This window comes from Salmo trutta, chromosome 3, assembly GCF_901001165.1.
Source record: "Salmo trutta chromosome 3, fSalTru1.1, whole genome shotgun sequence".
Lineage (NCBI taxonomy): Eukaryota > Metazoa > Chordata > Actinopteri > Salmoniformes > Salmonidae > Salmo > Salmo trutta.
The window spans coordinates 53009266-53033798 of NC_042959.1; the positions used below are offsets into that span (position 1 = coordinate 53009266).

Below are 24533 nucleotides of genomic sequence, written 5' to 3' on the forward strand. Positions count from 1 at the left end.
GTCAAAATGAGGCTCAGTAGTGTGTGTGGCCTCCACGTGCCTGTATGACCTCCCTACAACGCCTGGGCATGCTCCTGATGAGGTGGTCTGCTGATGGATCTCCTCCCAGACCTGGACGAAAGCATCCGCCAACTCCTGGACAGTCTGTGGTGCAACGTGGCGTTGGTGGATGGAGCGAGACATGATGTCCCAGATGTGCTCAATTGGATTCAGGTCTGGGAAACGGGCGGGCCAGTCGATAGCATCAATGCCTTCCTCTTGCAGGAACTGCTGACACACTCCAGCCACATGAGGTCTAGCATTGTCTTGCATTAGGAGGAACCCAGGGCCAACCACACCAGCATATGGTCTCACAAGGGGTCTGAGGATCTCATCTCGGTACCTAATGGCAGTCAGGCTACCTCAGGCGAGCACATGGAGGGCTGTGCGGCCCCCCAAAGAAATGCCACCCCACACCATGACTGACTCACCGCCAAACCGGTCATGCTGGAGGATGTTGCAGGCAGCAGAACGTTCTCCACGGCGTCTCCAGACTCTGCCACGTCTGTCACGTGCTCAGTGTGAACCTGCTTTCATCTGTGAAGAGCACAGGGAGCCAGTGGCGAATTTGCCAATCTTGGTGTTCTCTGGCAAATGCCAAACATCCTGCACGGTGTTGGGCTGTAAGCACAACCCCCACCTGTGGACGTCGGACCCTCATACCACCCTCATGGAGTCTGTTTCTGACCGTTTGAGCAGACACATGCACATTTGTGGCCTGCTGGATGTGATTTTGCAGGGCTCTGGCAGTGCTTCTCCTGCTCCTCCTTGCACAAAGGCGGAGGTAGCGGTCCTGCTGCTGGGTTGTTGCCCTCCTACGGCCTCCTCCACGTCTCCTGATGTACTGGCCTGTCTCCTGGTAGCGCCTCCATGCTCTGGACATTACGCTGACAGACACAGCAAACCTTCTTGCCACAGCTCGCATTGATGTGCCATCCTGGATGAGCTACACTACCTGAGCCACTTGTGTGGGTTGTAGACTCCGTCTCATGCTACCACTAGAGTGAAAGCACCGCCAGCATTCAAAAGTGACCAAAACATCAGCCAAGAAGCATAGGAACTGCGAAGTGGACTGTGGTCCCCACCTGCAGAACCACTCCTTTATTGGGGGTGTCTTGCTAATTGCCTATAATTTCCACCTGTTGTCTATTCTATTTGCACAACAGCATGTGAAATGTATTGTCAATCAGTGTTGCTTCCTAAGTGGACAGTTTGATTTCACAGAAGTGTGATTGACTTGGAGTTACATTGTGTTGTTTAAGTGTTCCCTTTATTTTTTGAGCAGTATATATATATATATATATATATATATATATGTTGACAAATTGACTTGAGATGAGGAACTTGAGAGAGGAAACTATTTGTGTAAATGTTCTGCTTTTGTCCAACACTTCTAATAATCTGCAATTGATAGTTAGATATGTGTCACAGGGAATTTTGCTACTTTTAATCCATTCCAGGGAAGAAGAAATGGAATGAAGACCGAGACAGTTCCTGGCTGTACTTAATGGAACCAATCCCATCCATAACCCCATAACTTGGTGCATAAAGAACCCAAAAGACATGTTTAGGCCCTTTGTGCTATTGCACTATTTGGCAGCCATTTTATTGCCAGTATATCAAACATGTTGGTTGTTTTTTTCCTTCAGTAGTTTACCTGTGTCATCTGTGGTGATTATTCCGATAATCGTAAACTGAGAGGGATTCACCTAGATTGAATCGAAAAGCACAATAATGGACTGAAAGGTGACATCATATGACTTCTATCTGCCCTATACAGTATGAGGCAATAATGGTGTTTTTGACAGTCTTTGTTTCATGCATTTTTAAGGTAGTACATGACATCTTGTTGTCATCACCATAACAGCTTGACATGAGGATGAACAATGCCAATCTTTACAAACTGTGACCACAGTTTGATAGTATTTCCCTATCTTATGATGTGTAAAGAGAACACAGAGTAAACCTAATTTAGCATCTAAATGACAAGTTCTCCTTCCCCTTTGAAGTTAGTTTGGGTGATGGCATTGTTACAGTTGACAAGGTAATCTAGAGGATTCTACTAGTGGACGGCTGCAAGGTTTTAAGACCGATTCATATGCTGTCAATGAATGAGATGCTATTTGCGTTTTTTTTATTATTGATGGTAGAAAGTATGTTTCAAGCAATTTCAATGGCTCAAGTAGTTATATCCACTGTCCTCCAAAAGGATAATTAACCATACATTTCACAAAACCCAAAATTCTATCATTGCTTTTCAAATGTCATTCATCATTCTTCTTAGAAACGACTTCAGATATTCTTTGAAAGCCTTTTTTTGCGATTTATCTTGGTGCCTCTAGAGTATCAGTTATGTTTCTTAAGAGGAATATGACAGATTATATTATATCAACGAATATCAGACACGCTAGAGTAACACACTTTATCTAAATGTTATCAATACCCTACTGAAGTACCAGTACTGTACCAGCCATACCAATAAGGATACTCTAAGATTCTATATGTACATTTTGTTATGATATTACCAATGTAATTAACTATTTTAATCTATTGAAATAGCAATATTTTAGTATTACGAGATGTGCAATTATAGATTACATTTAGCATTTATGAACAGAAGCATTACATATATGCATGTAGGCCTACATTCAGGCACACAAATATATTGAGTATGTATACCTTACATGCATAGATACATCTATCATATGACCATACATACAGAACTCATACACTTAAAGGTTTTTTCAGTTCCCATTCAGTATCAAATGAACCCATATCAACATAAATTATATTGAGACTTCTGCATGTATGACCATGGATCCTGTAAATCCCTAAATACCATAGATACAGCATATACAGTACTGTAAAAATAGTTAATAACTTATATCTTTGATTTACACATGGCTGTATAGTGTATTTGAACAGAAATGTTAATCGTGTAGCCAGATGGATATTGCTGCCATTTATCTAAAGTGTTAAGATTTATATCTGTTATAATTTTGCTGTATGTCGTTGGTTTAAGTTTTGGTCTGCAGTAAGTCATAGGAAACCGAATGGTAAATGGTGTCGTCGTTTGCTAAAGTTAGAGCTTTGAGAGAGTCATTATCATAAGATTGCCTCTCTTTTGGCATTGTAGCAAGCATAATATTGGTAGTCTGTATAGATGTATAATATTACATCAGTATTACTTTGAAAGTTTTCATAGAGATATAACTTATCACTGTGCAATAAAGTCATTTGGATTGATATGGCAAATAGCAGATCATAGTGAGGGTTTGCTGTTGATGTACGTACAATTGACTACATATCATGTGACCTTTGACTCACCCAATCGCCTGCCTTATTTCTATGTAACAGACAAGTCAGACATCATGACCTGTCCCTGACCTCATATTGACAAATAGCCACATTGTTTTGACTGCATGTAAGACTTTACCTGACAAGCACACTACTTGAAGTAAATAGATATACAGGTTTAGTTTTGGTACATATCACCCATGTGAATCACTGTCTGCCTTTTTTAGAATTCTACTGTACACTCATGTTACATTTCATTGTTTCTTAGATCGGTGCCAATATTTCAGTCAGTGCATACGTTTGATTCCTTTTCCCTTTCTTATTTTTGTCAAATAAATCCCTGTACATTATTTATGTAATAAAACATCTAACACCAATGTTTGAAACTTCACCTGTGGATTTTCATTATTTATTAATGTTAAGCATCAATTTAGTTGTATGTTAAGCATAAAGATATTCAGAGAATGCTTTCTCTGCGGAATTGCGACAGCTTGATATGGTGGCAAATGACAATGGGTGATATGTTATCCTCTGTCCAAACCAAACACTAATTTTGGAATAGTTTGACTAAAATCTGTGCTATTTCTGTTTTTAGCTTATCTTATTTGCTCAGTTTTTGCACCAATCACATCGGTTGCCTGGTCCTCACTTTCTCTGTTGCCACTGCACAATGTCCTATACAGTTCCTTCAGAAAGTATTCATACCCCTTGACTTATTCAACGTTTTGTTGTTACATCCTGAATTAAAAATGGATTAAAAAAAAAAATCTCACCCATCAACACACAATAATGACAAAGTGAAAACATGTTTTTTTTTATTTTAGGATTTTTATTGAAATACAGAAATATTTAATTTACATAAGTATTCACAACCCTGAGTCAAAATACTGTATGTTAGAGTCACCTTTGGCATCGATTACAGCTGTGAGTCTTTCTGGGTAAGTCTCTAAGAGCTTTGCACACCTGGATTGTACAACATTTGCATGTTATTATAACAATGTTTCAAGCTCTGTCAAGCTGGTTGTTGATTATTGCTAGACAGCCATTTTGAAGTTTTGCCATACATTTCCAAGCCGATTTAAGTCAAAAATGTAACTTGGCCATTCAGGAACATTCAATGTTGTCTTGGTAAGCAACTCCCGTGTATATTTGCCTTGTTAATTTCTTTGCCACATTTTTGGCCAGTTTTATTGTATGTTGTTGATCCAGTCTGTTTTCGCTTATCACAGTCTTTAAACTATAACTGTTTTAAAGTCACTGTTGGCCTCATCGTGAAATCCCTGAGCGGTTTCCTTCCTCTCCGGCAACTGAGTTAGGAAGGATGCCTGTATCTTTGTAGTGACTGGGTGTATTGATACACTGTCCAAAGTGTAATTAATAACTTAAACATGCTCAAAGGGATATTCAATGTCTGCTTTTTTTTAAAAACCATCTACCAATAGGTGCCCCTCTTTGTGAGGCATTGAAAAACCTCCCTGGTCTTTGTGGTTGAATCTGTGTTTGATATTCACTGCACAACTTATCTGTATGTGTGGGATACAGAGATGTAGTCATTCAAAAATCTTGTTAAGCACTATTATTGCACACCGTGAGTCCATGTAACTTATTATGCGACTTCTTAAGCACATTTTTACTCCTGAACTTATTTAGGCTTGCCATAACAAAGGGGTTGAATACTTATTGACTCAAGACATTTCAGCTTTTCATTTTTAATTCATTTGTAAACATGTCTAGAAACATAATTCCACTTTGACATTATGGGGTAACCCCAGCTAGTGACACACAATCTCAATGTAATCCATTTTAAATGTGGAAAAAGTCAAGGGGGGTGAATACTTTTTGAAGGCACTGTATATAAATGTGTCATTCATTTTGTGTAATTAGTCCTCTCTCAGCATTCTGTTCATCTCAGGAGTTTAACACTCTGAAGTTCATCCACTTTGTCAGCAATTTTTCACAGCTTTTCTGGATGTCTTTAAATGAAAACAACCATGTAATTCAGGTGGAAAGTAGATGTGATAAGATTGAATACAATGAAATCTATAATGAGCAAAGCAGAAGAATTTCATTACCTCAGAAATATTGACCAGGTAGGAGTTAGGTGTCACGCCCTGACCATAGAGAGCCCTTGGTTCTCTATGGTGTAGTAGGTCAGGGTGTGACTAGGGGGTGATCTAGTATGTCTATTTCTATGTTGGTGCTAATATGGTTCCCAATTAGTTGCCTCTGATTGGGGATCATATTTAGTTAGCCATTTCACCACCTGTGTTTTGTGGGATATTGTTTGTGTTCGGTTGCCTGTGTGCACGTCATGACTTCATGTTTCATTGTTTCTTTATTGTTTTGTTTGTTTCACGGAGATTAGAAATATGTGGAACTATACTCACTCTGCGCCTTGGTCCGCTCATTATGACGATCGTGACATTAGGATGTCATATGTACCCTTGTTCATTGAATCTCCATCACCAAACAGCTGATCGCCATCTTGGATTTGACTTCATGATTGCAGTGACTTTTAATTCATCCTTCACCTTTTGTGTCTGTTGAAGAAAATATCAGAACCATTGCCTTGAATGACCCAGATCTTGAAATTCCAGAGGCAAGTATTTAATGATCCATGTTCCCTTCTCTGGGAAAGAGTTCTGATGCTGAGTAATCGTGTCTAAATGTGAATTTGCAAGGCAAGAAAAATGTCCTATGGAGACTGGAGCAATAAGCTTCCAAATATCCCTGCAAGCCGACTCTTTTGAAATGGTTATAACAAGGATTTGGAATCTCTATCATGTTGTCAGTTCAACTATTCCATGAGGATGTATTACTAATTAAACCCCATTCAGAACACGATGACTGGCAAAACACCACAATCTAGACATCATTAGGCATGATTACATTGGAAAACACCCTGAATTGGATAGACACATCATGCTGAATTCCTTGGGGAACATGGAAATATGCACTTCAACTGCCTCAAAAATGCTTCCTCGTATTATTGGAGCAGTGTATGTTAAACAGTTACAGCATTGGATGAATAGATTATAATTTGGCTACCAGAGGTTTAAACAACACTACTATAGACCAGGTAATGGGTATAATTGACATATCAATGTTTTTCAGGGCAATGACAGATCCAGCTTGCACCTGGATAGTCTTTATAAGCCGTACGCATTACACTTAGCTACTTAGTTTCTAGTTAACTCACAATTCTCTCACAACTGTTTGAACTCTCTATGTCTCTCTCTCTCTCTCTCTCTCAGACTTATGGCTGTGGAGGATGAGATAAGGGGAGGAGCCGTGGTTGAGCCGCCAAAAGCTAACGTTAGGGTCTTCGCCGATCAGGTCTGTGATTTTCTTCTTCCGGTCGCCATGTCTGTAGGATGGCCTGTGTCTTTCTCTCTATCCTTCTCTGTTTTCATCTCTTTGTTGATTTGTCCCTTTTATTTTGTCTAGACAAGTCCTTGGGTTTGGGTAAGACTGTCATTTGTCTGTCAATCCGTTTAGGTGCTTTGAAGGTCAAAGAACGTCTGTTTACATCTTGTGTCTGTCTCTCAATCAATCTGTTTATATTATGTCTGACCACATCCGGGTTGTAATCAAATCAGCGTCTGTGATAACTGTACATCTCAGACACGTCTATCAACTTTGTGTGAACCATATGTATTAAGTCAAGTTGTATTACCACTCCAACACAAATGCAAGACATAATACACGACTATTGTACAGTTTTGGTCTTGAGGATGAGTTAATTTGTCAGGCCGACAACGTCTCCAGCATCCACACTCAATGTCTCACGGTCCATGCTTTTAGCCAGCCACTCATCTCCTATCAAACTGGTCAGGCCCGCCCTCAAGCATGAGTCATGCTGCAAAGACATACCAGCTTTCAATGTGTGTGTGTGTGTGTGTGTGAAAGAGAGACAGTGTGCCAAACCCCAATGTCTCTTGCAAACGACATCACAGATATATGCTCAAGCTTCTTTCATTCGTTTAAATAAAATCCCTGTTCCACCAGAAGATGAGTCCCACCCAACCGCTTCCCCAATCCAAACTCCTTCATCCCGATTATTCAGACTGAGCATGTCAACGTCAAGTTGTGTTACCAGTCTAGTCTAACACAAATGCAAGACAGACATAATACACGACTATTGAACAGTTTTAGTCCTGAGGATGAGTTAGTTTGTCAGGCCGACAACGTCTCCAGCATCCACACTCAATGTCTCTCGATCCATGCTTTTAGCCAGCCACCCATCATCTCCTGTCAAACCGGTCAAGCCCACCCTCAATCATGAGTCATGCTGCAAAGACATGACAGATTTCTCTCTGTGTGTGTGTGTGTGTGTGTGTGTGTGTGTGTGTGTGTGTGTGTAAGAGCGAGCGAGAGAGACAGTGAGTATGTGTCAAACCACAATGTCTCTTGCAAACAACATGACACGTACGCTCAAGCTTCACTGAGTCCCACCCAGCCACTTCCCCAATCCAAACTTCTTTATCCCAATCCGAGTCAAATCAGGCTCAATAGAGGCAACAGACATTTTCTGACATGCAGCGATAAAAACAAAATCAGAAAGTTTGAGCAGTGTGAACAGACAGTGCTCCCACTATGTCCCAGATAAGAATGCAGCTGAACGCAGCACCCCTGCAAGGTGTCGAACGGTCAGGGCTTCAGCCACGCTTCCTCGAGTGAGCAGTGATTTAATGCGTCTCTCCTGTTATTTCTCCATTCAGTACACAGCTCCCCCAGAGAGAGAGGGAGAGAGAGAGAGAGAGGGAGGGAGAGGAAGGGAGAGGGAGGGAGAGATTAGCCAGAAAGGCTGAAACTGTGGTTGAAAGGGGGTAAAGCCGTCCAGCGATGCATAGCGTTGTGTTCAGTTGCCAGACAAGCAGCAGACCAGAGTTTTGCGCTCGCGCTGGTTCCACTCGGTCGAACGTGGCCAGTCTGTGGTTGACATGTAGTTGAGGGAGTGTCATGGAATTGGAATCTATTGGTTCTTTCTGAGGGCTGAGAGATACAGTTTGAGTAGCTCTTCCCAAGTGGTTGTAGGAGCGTTCAAGGCTGGGCATCCATCTTGACATTGGTTTTGTTTCTAAGCTGAAAGAGGCAGATTTGCTATCCAACATGAAGCTGTTTGGGTCTCTTCCTAGACACAGTATCAAATCACAGCAGTCCAATATGGAACTTCTGGTGCCATTCATTATTTCCATGTCATGCTTCCACCTAGGATTTCTTTTTTCTCATGTTAATTGTCCATTGTCATGCAACCACACAGACATTTCTGTGTATCTCCATTGTTCTGAAGGTTATAGTCAAGAAGATTATAAAAGGAAGCCGTAAATTGTTGTGGGCTAATTGTTTGTGTACCATTACATTCCCATCATGGCTATGCCCAAGCAGAGCATGTCGGCATGTTTTAATGATTGCGTTTCCAATATCTGTCATTATTTGCAGTGAGCTGGCTACCATACAATCACTTGTCCATCGCCATGGCAGCAACAAGTGTTTAATGCTGGGTGTCTAGGTGGGGGTGTCGGTGACTCATAGGGTTCATGTTCACGTTATCTTTATTATCCCAACAGTGGGCAGTTCACTCGGCTTTCAGCTTTTTACGTGGAATTTGTGGATTCATATTCCTATAGCATTATGTTGAGAATACCTCCACCCCCTCTCTACTAAATATCTGGTTTTAATGGGATTTCATTGTCAAACTTGATTAAATAAGTTAATTTAATAATATTGCTTGACTTTTTATTACTACTGTTTATACAAATGTTTTATCTTAATTTGATCACTCTGTTGTAACAGAATTTTCCTGTTCAGCAGGAAATGCTATCTTCTTTGTATTTGAGGGTTTAAAAAGCTTCTAACGTTTGTAATTTCCACTTTAAAATGTTTGACTTGATTTGCCCTATTGAAAAATGTATCAACCCCTACAAACATATCCGTTAATTATTATCCACATTCCTGTTGGTGCAGGATTATTTTCCTGCTGTGAGAAACTGGTCCAATTAAGATATTACACCTGTAGGCAGCAACTAGTGGTAGCACTCTTGAAAGTACAGTAGATCAACCTGTCCTTGTAATGACTCATAACAAATAAATCATCATTTGGATGTTGTACTGTACATATCCTCTCCAACTTAATGTTGTATGTTCCATGCATCATTGTGAATATAATGCATGTCTCACTTTACATGGTTATCTCTATCACATCAGTTATCTACTGTCTCTATAACCTTGTATGTGTTTAAGTGTGTTATGTGTCATTCAACCTTTTTTACATGTGTATGCATATTTATATTGTTTAACTCTGTTTTTTAATACTATTTATTCCTTGTTGCAGTAATAGTGGTGTTTATTACTTTTGCCAATGATTACTGCATGTTTAGCAGTAGCATGACCTTTTGCCTCAACTTCTAACCCCTCAGCTTCAGAGGAGATCAGAGATACCATTTTTCTGGACAAGACTTTTCAGTCTTTGGATCAATGAATAACATTTAGCTTGATTTAAAATGCAGCTATCTTTACTGCTAAACCAACTCAGTGTCCTTGTTGTTAGTGTCCGCCCTGAGATTGGAAGGTTGGGAGTTTGATCCCCGGCCGAGTCATTACAAAGACTAAAAACGGGACCCAGTGTGTCTCTGCTTGGCTCAGCATTAAGGAGATAGGTTGGGGGCTATGGCCCTGCGATAGAGTAGCATCATGTCCAGAGGGTGTACTTGTACATCAAGCTGCCTCACGTTCTGGCTTGCACAAGATGGCTACTTACCATCTTTACTGCTGCATGTGTGTATCAACAGCCTTGGTTTGCTTCCTCAGCATGCAGACTTGGTTGACATGTTGGGCCCTCTTGTGCTTTCAGGCTGCTGGGTTTGTGTTGGCGCGAATGGTGGTGTGTGTTTGTGTGTCCTGTGGGCGTTGAGTATCCCTAATGCTCCTCAACCCTCGACACCCAACTTCTACCTTTTACTTTCTTCAGTGCACACATGCCTAGCCTCTCCTCTCCTCCTTTTCTCTATCGTTCCTCTCCTCTTCTCCTGTGTTGATGAGATACGGTGATTTCTCTTAGGGGAGGCGCCAATCCATCCTAGTCCAGCCCCGTCTCGCGCCCGTTCCACCCCGAGTACAAAGGTAATAAACCAACCAGCATACACATCAGTGGTACTGCCTCTCTCCATCCATACATTCTGCCTCTTCACTTTGATTCCTCCACTGTACTGTATGTGCGTCACTGACCGTATGCAGCACCAACAGAAGTACTTACTGACTTACACAGACATGTCTTATACAGAAAATCACACATTATCAACAGCAATAGTCTTTCTTTCTTTACCTATTGTTCACATTATTTTGGTTATTTTGATTTTGTCAACAGCAATTTGAATAATTTTGAGCTTTACTGTAATAGAAAATCAATAAATGCTGGAGCTGAAATATCAACCCAGAGTCAGGGGTAGACATAACATAGTAAACAAAAATCTGGGACACTCAAATGAGTATGATCGTTATGTTTAGTATGGCATGTATTAATATGTGGATGTCCATCATCCATTTCGTATGATATATTACAATTCATAAAATATGCTGCAAATTTGCAATATGTATGATATGTTAAGAATTCCAGTTTGTTGTGGCTAACGTTATAAGTAGGTGGCTAACCCTAACGTTAGCTAGGTGGCTAATGTTAGTTAGGCTAGGGGTTAAGGTTAAGGTCAGGGGTAAGGTGAAAGAGCTAGAGGAAGGGTAAGCTAACATGCTATGTAGTTGCAAAGTAGCTACAGTGAGGGAAAAAAGTATTTGATCCCCTGCTGATTTTGTACGTTTGCCCACTGACAAAGAAATTATCAGTCTATAATTTTAATGGTAGGTTTATTTGAACAGTGAGAGACAGAATAAAAACTAAAAAATCCAGAAAAACGCATGTCAAAAATTGTATAAATTGATTTGCATTTTAATGAGGGAAATAAGTATTTGACCCCCTCTCAATCAGAAAGATTTCTGGCTCCCAGGTGTCTTTTATACAGGTAACGAGCTGGGATTAGGAGCACACTCTTAAAGGGAGTGCTCCTAATCTCAGTTTGTTACCTGTATAAAAGACACCTGTCCACAGAAGCAATCAATCAATCAGATTCCAAACTCTCCACCATGGCCAAGACCAAAGAGCTCTCCAAGGAAGTCAGGGACAAGATTGTAGACCTACACAAGGCTGGAATGGGCTACAAGACCATCGTCAAGCAGCTTGGTGAGAAGGTGACAACAGTTGGTGTGATTATTCGCAAATGGAAGGAACACAAAAGAACTGTCAATCTCCCTCGGCCTGGGGCTCCATGCAAGATCTCACCTCGTGGAGTTGCAATGATCATGAGAATGGTGAGGAATCAGCCCAGAACTACACGGGAGGACCTTGTCAATGATCTCAAGGCAGCTGGGACCATAGTCACCAAGAAAACAATTGGTAACACACTACGCCGTGAAGGACTGAAATCCTGCAGCGCCCGCAAGGTCCCCCTGCTCAAGAAAGCACATATACATGCCCGTCTGAAGTTTGCCAATGAACATCTGAATGATTCAGAGGACAACTGGGTGAAAGTGTTATGGTCAGATGAGACCAAAATGGAGCTCTTTGGCATCAACTCAACTCGCCGTGTTTGGAGGAGGAGGAATACTGCCTATGACCCCAAGAACACCATCCCCACCGTCAAACATGGAGGTGGAAACATTATGCTTTGGGGGTGTTTTTCTGCTAAGGGGACAGGACAACTTCACCGCATCAAAGGGACGATGGACGGGGCCATGCACCGTCAAATCTTGGGTGAGAACCTCCTTCCCTCAGCCAGGGCATTGAAAATGGGTCGTGGATGGGTATTCCAGCATGACAATGACCCAAAACACACGGCCAAGGTAACAAAGGAGTGGCTCAAGAAGAAGCACATTAAGGTCCTGGAATGGCCTAGCGAGTCTCCAGACCTTAATCCTATAGAAAATCTGTGGAGGGAGCTGGAGGTTCGAGTTCCCAAATGTCAGCCTCGAAACCTTAATGACTTGGAGAAGATCTGCAAAGAGGAGTGGGACAAAATCCCTCCTGAGATGTGTGCAAACCTGGTAGTCAACTACAAGAAATGTCTGACCTCTGTGATTGCCAACAAGGGTTTTGCCACCAAGTACTAAGTCATGTTTTGCAGAGGGGTCAAATACTTATTTCCCTCATTAAAATGCAAATCAATTTATAACATTTTTGACATGCATTTTTCTGGATTTTTTTGTTGTTATTCTGTCTCTCACTTCAAATAAACCTACCATTAAAATTATAGACTGATCATTTCTTTGTCAGTGGGCAAACGTACAAAATCAGCAGGGGATCAAATACTTTTTTCCCTCACTGTATACGCTCAACCATCCACACCGACCAACTACCCTCCTTTAATGTTTGCCTTAAATAACCTTCGGCCTGACGTAACCATACCAAACCTAACATATCATACTAATTTGAGAGTACCAGATTTTTGTTAACTTTTACATCTAGTCTATGAGGTCAAGCTGGACGGTGCCTTTGGAAAGTATTCAGACCCCTTGACCTTTTCTACATTTTGTTACGTTACAGCCTTGATTTTTTTTTTAAATAACATGTTTAATCCTCAGCAATCTGCACAAAATACCCCATAATGACAAAACGAAAACAGGTTTTTTGAAATGTGGAAATTTATAAAACATTAAAAACATTAAACTTTGCATAAGTCTTCAGACCCTTTGCTATGAAACTCGAAATGACAGTACATGTTAGAGAAAAAAACAAGCCTTGAGGTCGAAGGAATTGTCCGTAGAGCTCTGAGACAGGATTGTGTCGAGGCACAGATCTGGGAAAAGTACCAAAACATTTCTGCAGCATTGAAGGTCCCCAAGAACACAGTGGCCTCCATCATTCTTAAATGGAAGAAGTTTGGACCCACCAAGACTCTTCCTAGTGCTGGCCACCCGGCCAAACTGAGCAATCGGGGAGGTGACCAAGAACCCGATTGTCACTCTGACAGAGCTCTAGAGTTCCTCTGTGGAGATGGGAAAATCTTCCAGAAGGACAACTATCTCTGCAGCATTACACCAATCAGACCTTTATGGTAGAGTGGCCAGACGGAAGCCCCTCCTCAGTAAAAGGCACATGACAGCCTGCTTGGAGTTGGCCAAAAGGCACCGAAAGGACTCTCAGACCATGAGAAACAACATTGTCTGGTCTGATGAAATCAAGATCGAACTCTTTTGCCTGAATGCCAAGCGTCACGTCTGGACAAACCTGGCACCATCCCTAAGGTGAAGCATGGTGGTAGCGTCATGCTGTGGCGATGTGTTTCAGCGGCAGGGACTGGGAGACTAGTCAAGATTGAGGCAAAGATGAACTGAGCAAAGTACAGAGAAATCCTTGACAAAAACCTGCTCCAGAGTACTCAGGATCTCAGACTGGGGCGAAGGTTCACCTTCCAACAGGACAATGACCATAAGCACACAGCCAAGACAACGCAGGAGTGGCTTCGGGACAAGTCTCTGAATGTCCCGGAGTGGCCCAGCCAGAACCCGGACGTGAATCCGATCGAACATCTCTGGAGAGACCTGAAAATAGCTGTGCAGCAATGCTCCCCATCCAACCTGACAGAGCTTGAGAGGATCTGCAGAGAAGAATGGGAGAAACTCCCCAAATACAGGTGTGCCAAGCTTGTAGCGTCATACCCAAGAAGACTTGTGGGTGTAATCTGAATACTTATTCAAATGTGATTTTCGTTTTTAAAAAATGTTTCATAAAAAAACGTTTTTGCTTCATCATTATAGGGTATTGAGTGTAGATTGATGAGGGGAAAAAACAATTTAATCAATTTTAGAATAAGTCTGCAACATAACAAAATGTGGAAAAAGTCAAGGGGTCTGAATACTTTCCGTAGGCACTGTTCAGTGTAGCACTATATATTGGACATTTGGATTTATGTATTGTACAGATTTAAAATACACATAGTGTATACATTAATGTATGTGACTCTTACATCACTCAGACAAATATGCAAACATTATTTTCACAAATTCAGTCATATACGGAGACTTCCTGAACATGTAACTCTTTGCATTAGGTAAATTGCTTACCCTCTGAATTCAAACCATAAAACTCCAGCATCAATGGTAGAATTCCTGACCGAAATGCATCGAAATGTTCAGCTGTTTAATTCAATGCTCCATTTCAATGCTCCACTATTATCAAATGTTGGCATTTGCAAAACCTTGCAACTCCTTCATCCTTCTTCACATTCTTCATCCTTGTTCATCTCTCCACTACTTTTTTCTTTCAATTCCCTGTGTTGTTTTGGGATGATAAGCGAACTGTTTGATCAGAATATAGATGGTAATAATATATATTTAGGGCTATATTCTATCAGATTGACAGCCGAATAGCCGTTGTTTTGGTGGTCTAGGAACTGCGTTAGAGTTGTCAAATCCACAAGAAGCAACGAAACCACACCCAACGTAATCCGACAAATTCCATGCAGCCGCATTAGATATTTATGCAGCCGCGTTACCAATCAAACCCTCAAATTAGATTGATAGGCTAATGGGAGAGATTTATAGCCTAACATCAATGGATTGACATTACATTTGAGAGTCATTATTTCTAACATCGATAGAGCCTACAATTTCTAGCGCCGTTTTGAACTTCTAACGCGGTAGGGATAACAGGAAGGGAATGGTTTGTGACGGACAAGAGCACACACTCACCGATATGTCAGCTCATGAACGTCTAACGCGGTAGGGATAATAAAACATTTGCTATGCAGATGTCGGCCAACACTGGTTAACGATGGTTAATGCTCGATCTGATTGAATCCAGGCCATAGTTAGTTCTAGTTATGACAAACAGCTTGACAATTCACAGATACTATATTAGGTACATGTACAAACACTGATGGCTCTGCTGCAGTAATACATATAAGTAGGCACCATTCCAAGAACCAATATCAACAAGGTAACTGACTACATCCATATAGAACAATACCCCTGCTCAAATCAACACAAACTCACACACACCGCACGTGTCTCACAGAGGAACACGTTACGGTGAGTCATCAACATATCCATTCAATTCGACTCATCTCCCCTCCCACCACTCCCCCAAATAAATGACGGGAATTATGGGAAATCTCCGTATCTGACATAATCCTTCCCTGAAAATTAACAACTGGTGTGCAGATATGTCAATGTGTGTGTTTCTTTGAGAGTGTGTTTATATATTCCTGTGTGTATGTGTACTGTATGTATATGGCACCTGAGCACATAAGTTGATCCAATGTTCATGTATTGTCATTGTGAGTTTGATCAAGTGTGTCGCCAGTACTCTATTGTTGTTCTTTTTGCTCTGGGTCATACTTGGAGAGTTGTCTAGTGTCCTTTTATATGTATGTCAGTCATATACTACTGTTATGGAATATTTGGTTGGTTTGTACGTCTAATTTCCACAATGATATGCCTAGTTTGAAACAGAAATTGCATTTCCTATTCATGTTGCTGATTAAGAACATTTGAGAATTGTGTACCAAAGCATACTAACAATGCACTTAACATTGCACAATTCATCCGCTATGTGTTGTTTTTGTCTACAATTTCCTAACTTTTATTAGTTGCAGCTTTTGTACAAACATAAACACCAAGTTGTTCAAGTAAGCAAACTCTGCACATATGGATCTTTAACAGTGAGTGATGCACGTTTGTTAAGTTGATTGGATCGCTGCTTCTTTTATTAGCATAGGTTGGCTATCTAACTTTCTTATCATAAAATATTTTCACAATTTTCTCAGTTGTATTGGCAGGTCTGGCTAAACTTGGATAAATAATGTGAAAGGGTTTGTAGTAATTTTTGTAGAACTGGTTTGAAAGTAATCCAGCACTGGTAGAGAAATACCACTTGTTCCTCTTGTTTCCATAACACATTTCCTGTTACTGTTGCGAGCACCAAGTAGGGAATGGGATTAGCATGTATGCTAACGGTAATATCTGTTGAAATTGGTTATCGCCGTGTGCTTTACAAGGTTCTGAGTGAGAAGAGAAAAGGTCTGCCAGTTCAATTCCACTTTTTGGAGGTCATTTTTTGTTCTCTTTCTAGAGATGGAAACATGTGCTACACACAATGGACACACCCACCCTGATATTTAATGCTAATTAGTTTTGAAATCAAATGGCCTGTTTCCGACTAATTTCTGTACTAGATGCAGATCATAAAACCCTCTTGAAATACCTTTTTATCTGACTTTCACTTCTCCAGTGCATCGTTCACATCTTAAGACTTCATACTCCTTGGTACAATCATATGAATGGTCTTTAGTCCTTATTGTTCAATGAAGTTATTACACATTTGAGGAAAGGTATTGGCATCTCAGTAGTGTAAATGTCAATTCAGATTCTTCTATTTGTGTAGAAAGCTTTTAAATGATTCCACATTCCTGTTTTTACTTGGATACATTAAACACCATTTCCTCAATCTAACACAACCTCCATCAGTGCCAATAACCCAGCTGTTTTCTTTCCTACTGCTCCAACACAGACTGTACTGAACAGGACTGAACATGATGACTTGCATTCAGAGCTTGATGTAATTAATAACTGAAATCAATCTGGTATTTGCAATGACGTTATTCTGCGCCAATGTAGGTAAGGATAGATAGCAAAACCAAACTTTGACTTATTCACTTATTACAAATTCCAACCCAGTGCTTTACAGATTTGGTAAATTAATGAGCATCCATTGATAATTGGTCAATGGGTATGGGTTAGAAATTCTAATTGGTGGATTAGACACAGTTGAGATTTTATTCAAGAGCTCTTGAATGCTAGCTTCTTATACAAGCTTTGTAGAGTATTTAGTCATTATGTTCTCCAATTCGCATCTAAAGTTCTAAGAATTACTGTAACACATCTGCATGTTAGACTATTATAGTAATGCAATACTATAATATTATCATCTATAATGTTTTATTTTAAAGTACTTATTACTATTTAAATGTTAAAGTACTTATAAGGTTCAATGATGTGTGGGAATCAAGGGACAAAGGGAAAAGAAAAAATAATATTGAATTTCTGCACATTTATTGTGGTCTTAGCTAAGCTTTCGGTGAACGCTTTTTGTTCTATATTTATTTTCTTCTTTCTGTGAAAGTTTTGCTCTGAAGGTCAATTGACTGAAAGCTTAGCAAAAACCATGCTAAACCTGAAATGCGCATGGATTCTAATGTGCGTAAGATGAATTAAGGTGACACAATTGTGTCACGTTATAGAGTCATAACTATTTGTGTCACCATGGTTTTCAAGCCTTTACCACAGCATATTTAAGCAATAAGGCACGAGGGGGTGTGGTATATGGCCAATATACCACGGCTAAGGGCTTTTCTTAGCACATCGCAAAGCAGAGTGCCTGGATACAGCCATTAGCCGTGGTATATTGGTCATATATCACAAACCCCCGAGGTGCCTTATTGCTATTATAAACTGGTTACCAATGTAATTAGAGCAGTAAAAATAAATGTTTTGTCATAACCGTGGTATACAGTCTGATATACCACGGTTGTCAGCCAATCAGCATTCAGGGCTCGAACCATCCAGTTTATAATACAAATTAGAATGTATAGAAATTCCTTGAAATGAATCTCATTGGCTAAGACTGACACAACTCTCATTCTACTTGACTGCTCGGACTCCCTTTGACACCCGTCCCTGACTAGTACCCCCTTCTAACTCAGCATCATACGAAGATCAAGACACTCTGACATGTTGGTCAACCCGAGATTGTAATTCCTTCCGCGTTTTCTTTTTCTGACTGTATCCCCTCTCCTATGCTGTCCATCTCTATTGGTGTACCTCATACTTCTGCTCTGTAACTCATTTTCCTCTCTTTCTCCGTTGTTCCTCCCATCCCTTGTCACTTATTTCTCTCTCTCCCTTACTCCATTTGCTTTCTCACATGATCCTTTCTTTCTTTACCTCCTGCTTTGATCCTCTCCTTTCGGGACCCTCATCACCCCACACTATTTCCTCCATTCTATTCTTTTTACATTCGTAACTGATTCATTCACCTATTTACTCTCTCCTCTACCCACCTGTTTGTTCTTCACTGGCCTCCTCTTTTTATTTGACTATTCCTTGCTTGTTTATATCACCCATACTCCCTCTCCTTCCATCCTCCCTGTTGCCTTCTCTCCCCACATTTCCTGCTTCATATATGACTCTTTATATTGCCTCACTCTCTCTTTCCTGGATTGGCTGACTCGTTTACACCCTTGTCCATGCCACAAATCCCCCACTGAATGCCCCTTCTCCCACTCCCATCTCTCCCCTCTCCTACTCCTCTTCTCCCTCCCTCTCTCTGTCTTGCTAGGGGGCCCAGCATTCCTCCCTGGGTTCAGCAGACCCCTGTGTGAATACTGAAGGTGGAGGAGGAGGAGGAGAAGAAGGAGAAAAAGAAGGAGGGATGACTACTGATCCTGACCCTATCTCTTCCTCGGGCATCTCCTCCACTGGCTTGCCCCGGAACGACAATGGAGGCCCCTCCCCACCCGTAGACCCTCCTCCTCCCCCCACTCCTCATCTCCACCCCAGTCCACCCCAGAATGGAGAGCTCCGTGTCAACCCAACATCCTCCCCAGTGACAAGCACGGAGGCAACTGAGAGCACTGCAACAGCAGGACTGGGCATAGAGGAGAGGGAGCAGGTCAAAAACAACACTAAACCAAATCAGAGAGAGAAGACACAAATAAAAAAGTCTTGCCACATTTCCTTCCTTTTTTGAGGAGGATGAGATGACTGCAATCTTTCCCATTTCTTTTATGTGTACTCAAACCAGAGAGAGAAGAAATGTGTGGGGGGCAGCAGTCATTGTACATTTAACTGTACAGTACGTTCAGCATTATCATACAAGACAACAAAAGGGCTTTCCAATGGACCTCATTTCCATCATGCTCAAACTGGGCTTTGGTCAGTATCTGTCTTGCAGGACAAGATAATGATACCTTTTAGTTATCGTTGACATTGTGGGATCCTCATGTACTGTTTCAATCGATCAAACTATAGAGCCTATCATATACACTGGTATAGGCCTAATCCCCAAACCAAGCGACTATGTGAGGTTTTGCTTTGTGTGTTTGTTTAATCAAATAAAGACAGTAAGCAAACACTATATAACGTCTCACTCCCCAAAAACTTCTCAGTAGCCAATAGCATCCTACTATATACATGCGTGTAGTATCCCATAATTCCATCGATAAAGGTCTAGTCATTTCCTGTCCTGAAAACTCCAGCTCTCAAATTGAATTGGTAGAGATGTGGTCATCTGGCTTTGTAGTCTGGTTTCCTTAGTGCCTTTGAGTGTATTTTAACAGGGTTTTCAAATAACAGGCGGAGACGATATTGACAGAACTGATGATAGTACATAAACAGTCTAAATAAGATCCAAAAATAACTATGCTGTTTGAAATACAGACTAACTGCAGAGTCCAGAACAAGCAGAATACGGTGTCATTTTTGGGATTTCATAGAGATGCCCTATGGCCTAAGAAAAGTGTGTGATGTTTTCAAAAACGTGTAAATTAAGGGACATCCCATTTGTGGACTGGACTCGTGCAATGTTTTCTCTTCTCAATCTCAGAACCTATGTGTGATCAACTGGTGCTACAGACACAAACAGTGCCCTTTCCAAATCAAGTGTGTGTGTCATAGCACTGCCTCTCATGTTTCCCACTGTCTGTATGTCTGTCTCTCTCACTCTGTCTGTTATTGTCAAGGTAGCCTATTTCTTTAATGTATTTGTCTATGTTTGTTTGTTATGTGTGTGTCGTGTCCTTATGTGTGCAATAGTTTAATGGAGTGGGAGCTGGGTCAAGTAGGGTGCTTAAACCAAATGAGACAATAACAAACTTGTCAGGTAAAAAGTTTACCAGCAATTTTAAGTGGTTGAAAATATCAAAGGGATATTATTTGTGGACCTTCAGTGTCCAGGCATATAACGTAGTCACTTGTAACACCTAGTACACTTCCAAAATTGTTGTCACGGCTTTTTCTGTTTAGTACCACGTAAACTATTTATTTGATTCTTATTTTGGGGTAGCCAGTTAAGTCTAGCCTTAAGTGCCTGGGTCTCAGAAAATTACATTTTGGCCAGTAGTCAAACAGCGCTCAAATTTGTATGTGGCATAGACTTTCTTCATGTCGTCTCGAGGGACTATTTTAATTTCGTACCATTCAGCTGAGCATGATGAATGCTAATGTAACAACATTTTGAGAAAACAAAGATTGTTTGGGGCGTCGTTAGTAAAGAGTATTTCAAATCTAAAACATGTTACACGGTGCACTAAAAGGAATTCATTGCTTTGTCAACTGTTCAGACATCACCTGTCATTGAATACTGTTATACTGTGTTGTCATGTCCTCTTGTTTTGTGTGTAACTTGTCCATTGTAATCTTTGTTTAGATGTGAATTTGGGTTTATTTTGGCCCTTTTAGATTCACACTGGTGGTGCTTTATAACTAGTTGGAAAACTTTCCTTACTCTGGCTTAGCGTCTCAAGTGAATTAACATGCTTCAGACAGTCCTGGTTTTGCAGAACCCAACACCAGTCTTATTTCACTTTTTTATTTGATTAAGAGTCAATTTACTAAGGGCCAAATCCTAACTTGATTTATATTTTTGCAGTTCTCCCATTGGCGTCATGCATTACGAGTAAGTCTGAGTTTAACATGCAGATCTCAAGTTAGGATTCGGCACTTTGTGTATAGGGTCAAAATGCCTCCGCCAATGCTGTGTCGGTCAGTACTAGGGGATTAGCCATAATGTAAAGTGGATGAGATTCAGAGATATGAGAGAGATTTGGCTATGAGTGTTGAATTAAAAGTTAACCAAATGTGATTATTAATAGGAAGAGTTTGTTGTAGTTAACTTGTGTTAAGTCAGCTAATATGGCTACCTTTCGAGTGCCAAAACATATCAGTAATAAAATGGCTTTTAAAGCAGCTAGGGTTTTACATCTGCATTGAGTAAAGATATGGGACTATACAGGGTCACTGGTTGATATATGAGCATTGCCATTAATATACCTCAGAGATGCAGAATTGAGAGACTCAGGTAAACAAATATTTGCCTCAGAGCTGAACACAAACTGACAAAGAGATTAATCCTACTTTGGAGTGCCTGCCATCTGATATAGTGGTTGGTCCATCTATTACAAGATCTATCCCACTGGGCAAAAACTGGTTGAATCAACGTTGATTCCACATCATTTAAACAAAAAGGCTAATAGTTATGGAATTTCATTAGGGACGTTAGGGAATTTAATATTTTTTCACCCAAATTTTAATCTAAATCCAATGACATGGATTAAATTCACTTTAGTTGACAACTCAATCAAATGTACATCAAAATTAGACGTTGAAATGACGTCTGTGCCTAGTGGGATGGCTATGATTGGATAGCAACTCATCAAGCACCTCCCCGTTCCTTCTCTCTCTGTCTTCCTTTTCTCCCCTTAGCCAATCACGCAGCTTCGTGGAGGACAATCTGGAACCTAATTGGCTGAGGCAACATGGGCAGCCCGCATGGCCTGGCCATATATCAAGAGCGCTCTCTCGTGATGCGATTGGCTGACAAAGGGAGAAGTTGGGCCATTGGTCCAATTCTCCTGACCTAAAGGATAGTCCAGAGCCACAGCTAACCATGTAAGGATCTGCTGTGTTATTTACCCTACTTTACTTGGGCTCTCTCTCTCTGATTGGATGGCTGGACAATCTGTATTTGACGCTTGTGATTAGATATTTGATTTTCTTTTAAAGACGTGCCAATCTCGGGAAATGGTTTTGTTGGCTCATCAAGCATGTGAAGAACAGCTATGCAGATTGACATGATATAAACCTTTTGGGATTGAGCAGTAAGTGAAATGAAAGCGGGAGAGCTGCTGTGTGTAAGATGCATTTCAAAGGTGCTGTAATTTTTCTTTCCTAACATTTCTCTAAGATCTCACAATTTGTTTCTTTCATTTTTCTTTCCTACCATTTTCTATAGTCCACCCACTATCTACCCATTCCTCTTTCTATCTATTCTTAACCACCCACCTCAGTTTTATGTTCACTTTTAGACTTTTTCTGCTCCTGTTCATATCTGCCATGGTTTTGGTTTTGTTCTTTGTTCTTTATCTCTATTAGTTTTACATTTAAAGGAAACTAATTATGCACAGCCTATTACAAGTGAAACTGCTACAAAACAAAATATTGCTTCAATTAAAACTTTGAAAAATGTAGACAATGCTATGATTTATATTTCTATAATAACGCTTATTCTTACCATAGTACTACAAAAACTATTCATTGGAAATCTTCCTGCGCAAATGTTTATTTCTTGATAATGACAAGACTCTAGTATCTAATGACAGTCCAGAAATAATACATTTTATATCAACTGATTTTTCTTAAGACAATCTTATGGAACATTACCCTTTTGTGAAGAAAGATTGCCCTGGGATTGTGACGGATAAAAACATAAACTGTTGTTTTACCTGCTCCCCTCACAATGATTTGCACGTTGCTGTGACCTGTACCCCTCCACTTCTCTCTTGTAATCCCTAGAAGAGAGATATGAGGATGGATGTTGTTTTTTCTACTTGACAATCGCTGGGGAGCTCTCCATTTTACAGACGATCTAAAACTCCTTAGAAGAGGACATCCTTAACGTCACGTTTTTGTTTTCCTATTTCTGTCTCTGATGTAAGCTTAGTGGAGCAGATGCGAGTCTATCATGTTTTTCCAGCGTGGTGAGGCCGAATTCTGGAGCCAAGTTTCTGTATAACTTCCATTTGATTTCTTTGTATGGACTCCACTGACACAGAAGCTAAATAAAACCCTGTGCCCTCCTTCACCTCTGACCACTGACAAATGACATGTCAAAAGAGCGAGAGATTAGAGGTTAATACCTTTTAAGTGATTGAATGTGTGTGTATATACAGTGTGTGTACAGTTGTTGTGTATATACTGGAAATGTGTGTGTGTATATATGGTATGTCTATGTGTATATACAGTTTGTTTGTATATGCAGGGTGTACAGTTTTTTTCCTCAAACCTCTAATCTCTCTCTCTCTTAAATGACGTATTTGACTCCTCAAAGAATAGATGTTGGAGAGTGGAAAGGTTCACACTGGCAATTTAAAGGACAGCTGTCTGGGAAGCACTTTGTGTGCAGACACTGACCAATCTGACACCTCTGAACACCTGCACACATAATTATGCCTCTCAAAACAATCTCTGGCTTGCACTCATTTTCTCATCAACTGAGGCATTTTTAAAAATTATATTTGGGTGACCAAGCAATGTTTGTACATATACAGTATATAGAATAACTAAGATAATATTTCCAGTGACCTCCATCTCCTTTTCTTTGAATTCCTGTAACTATTATGATTATTCGTTGTTATTTGATTTAAGTTTTACGTTTCTCTACATTAAATGTTTGCAATGGTTGTCATTCAGATTTATATATTTATCCAGACAACCCTTATCTAATTTTTCCAATTTAGTTCCCCGAACTCTGCCTCTCATAGACCCCTCTGTCAGGCTGAACGTTTGGTTCAGATCACACTGTTACTTGTGAAGCAACTCTTCCATGCAAGTAACACCATGTTATTAGCCATTTCTTCAAGTTCTATTAAGTGTGCCTCCAACTCGCCAACCCTCCCTCACCCTTGAACTTTCGACCCCACAAGTCACACATAGTCATACCCCTTGACAAGCCATAGTCCCCCAACCCCTCTTTTTTTGTTTTAAAAAGGACAGACATTCGGGGATTTGTGTATATTAATGGAAGAGTGATATTGAAGAGTGCATTGCCATTGTAAATGGATTTGTTATGAATGTGGATATTCTGATTATTTAATTATTATTGTAATAATGATTATGATTATTGCCACTGATTTTGTTGATTCATTCCTTTGATGCGGACAATAACAATTCCTTCATTTCATTTTTGAATAAACCGGAATTTATATTTTTCGGGTGGGTGAATCTTGGAGATAGAAATACTTAAATAAATGAATAATAAACAAATAATTAACTTCTTAAATTAAGATGTGATATGTATTTTTTGTATAATTAATTCCTACAGAACAGTCACCACAGTGAAAAATATCTTGAAACTCTTACAAAGGCCTATTAGC

The 24533-nt window shown here is 40.3% G+C and overlaps 1 protein-coding gene across 12 annotated transcripts in view; it reads left to right on the plus strand.

Moving 5' to 3' along the window:
• The window catches only part of LOC115178333 (ras/Rap GTPase-activating protein SynGAP-like), a 109674-nt gene extending 85235 nt beyond the window's left edge, over positions 1-24439 (plus strand). For 8 of the 12 annotated variants that reach the window (XM_029739512.1, XM_029739481.1, XM_029739473.1 and 5 more), the window contains 2 exons: positions 6591-6672; positions 18722-20612. In XM_029739512.1, the coding sequence (XP_029595372.1) occupies positions 6591-6672; positions 18722-19132 (493 nt within the window). In that variant the 3' untranslated portion in view covers positions 19133-20612. Of the gene's footprint in view, positions 1-1499; positions 3727-6590; positions 6673-10396; positions 10459-18721; positions 20613-21864 lie in introns of those variants that run through there. The other 4 variants (XM_029739520.1, XM_029739535.1, XM_029739550.1 and 1 more) reach the window with 4 other exon arrangements.
• Positions 24440-24533: the final 94 nt, after the last annotated feature.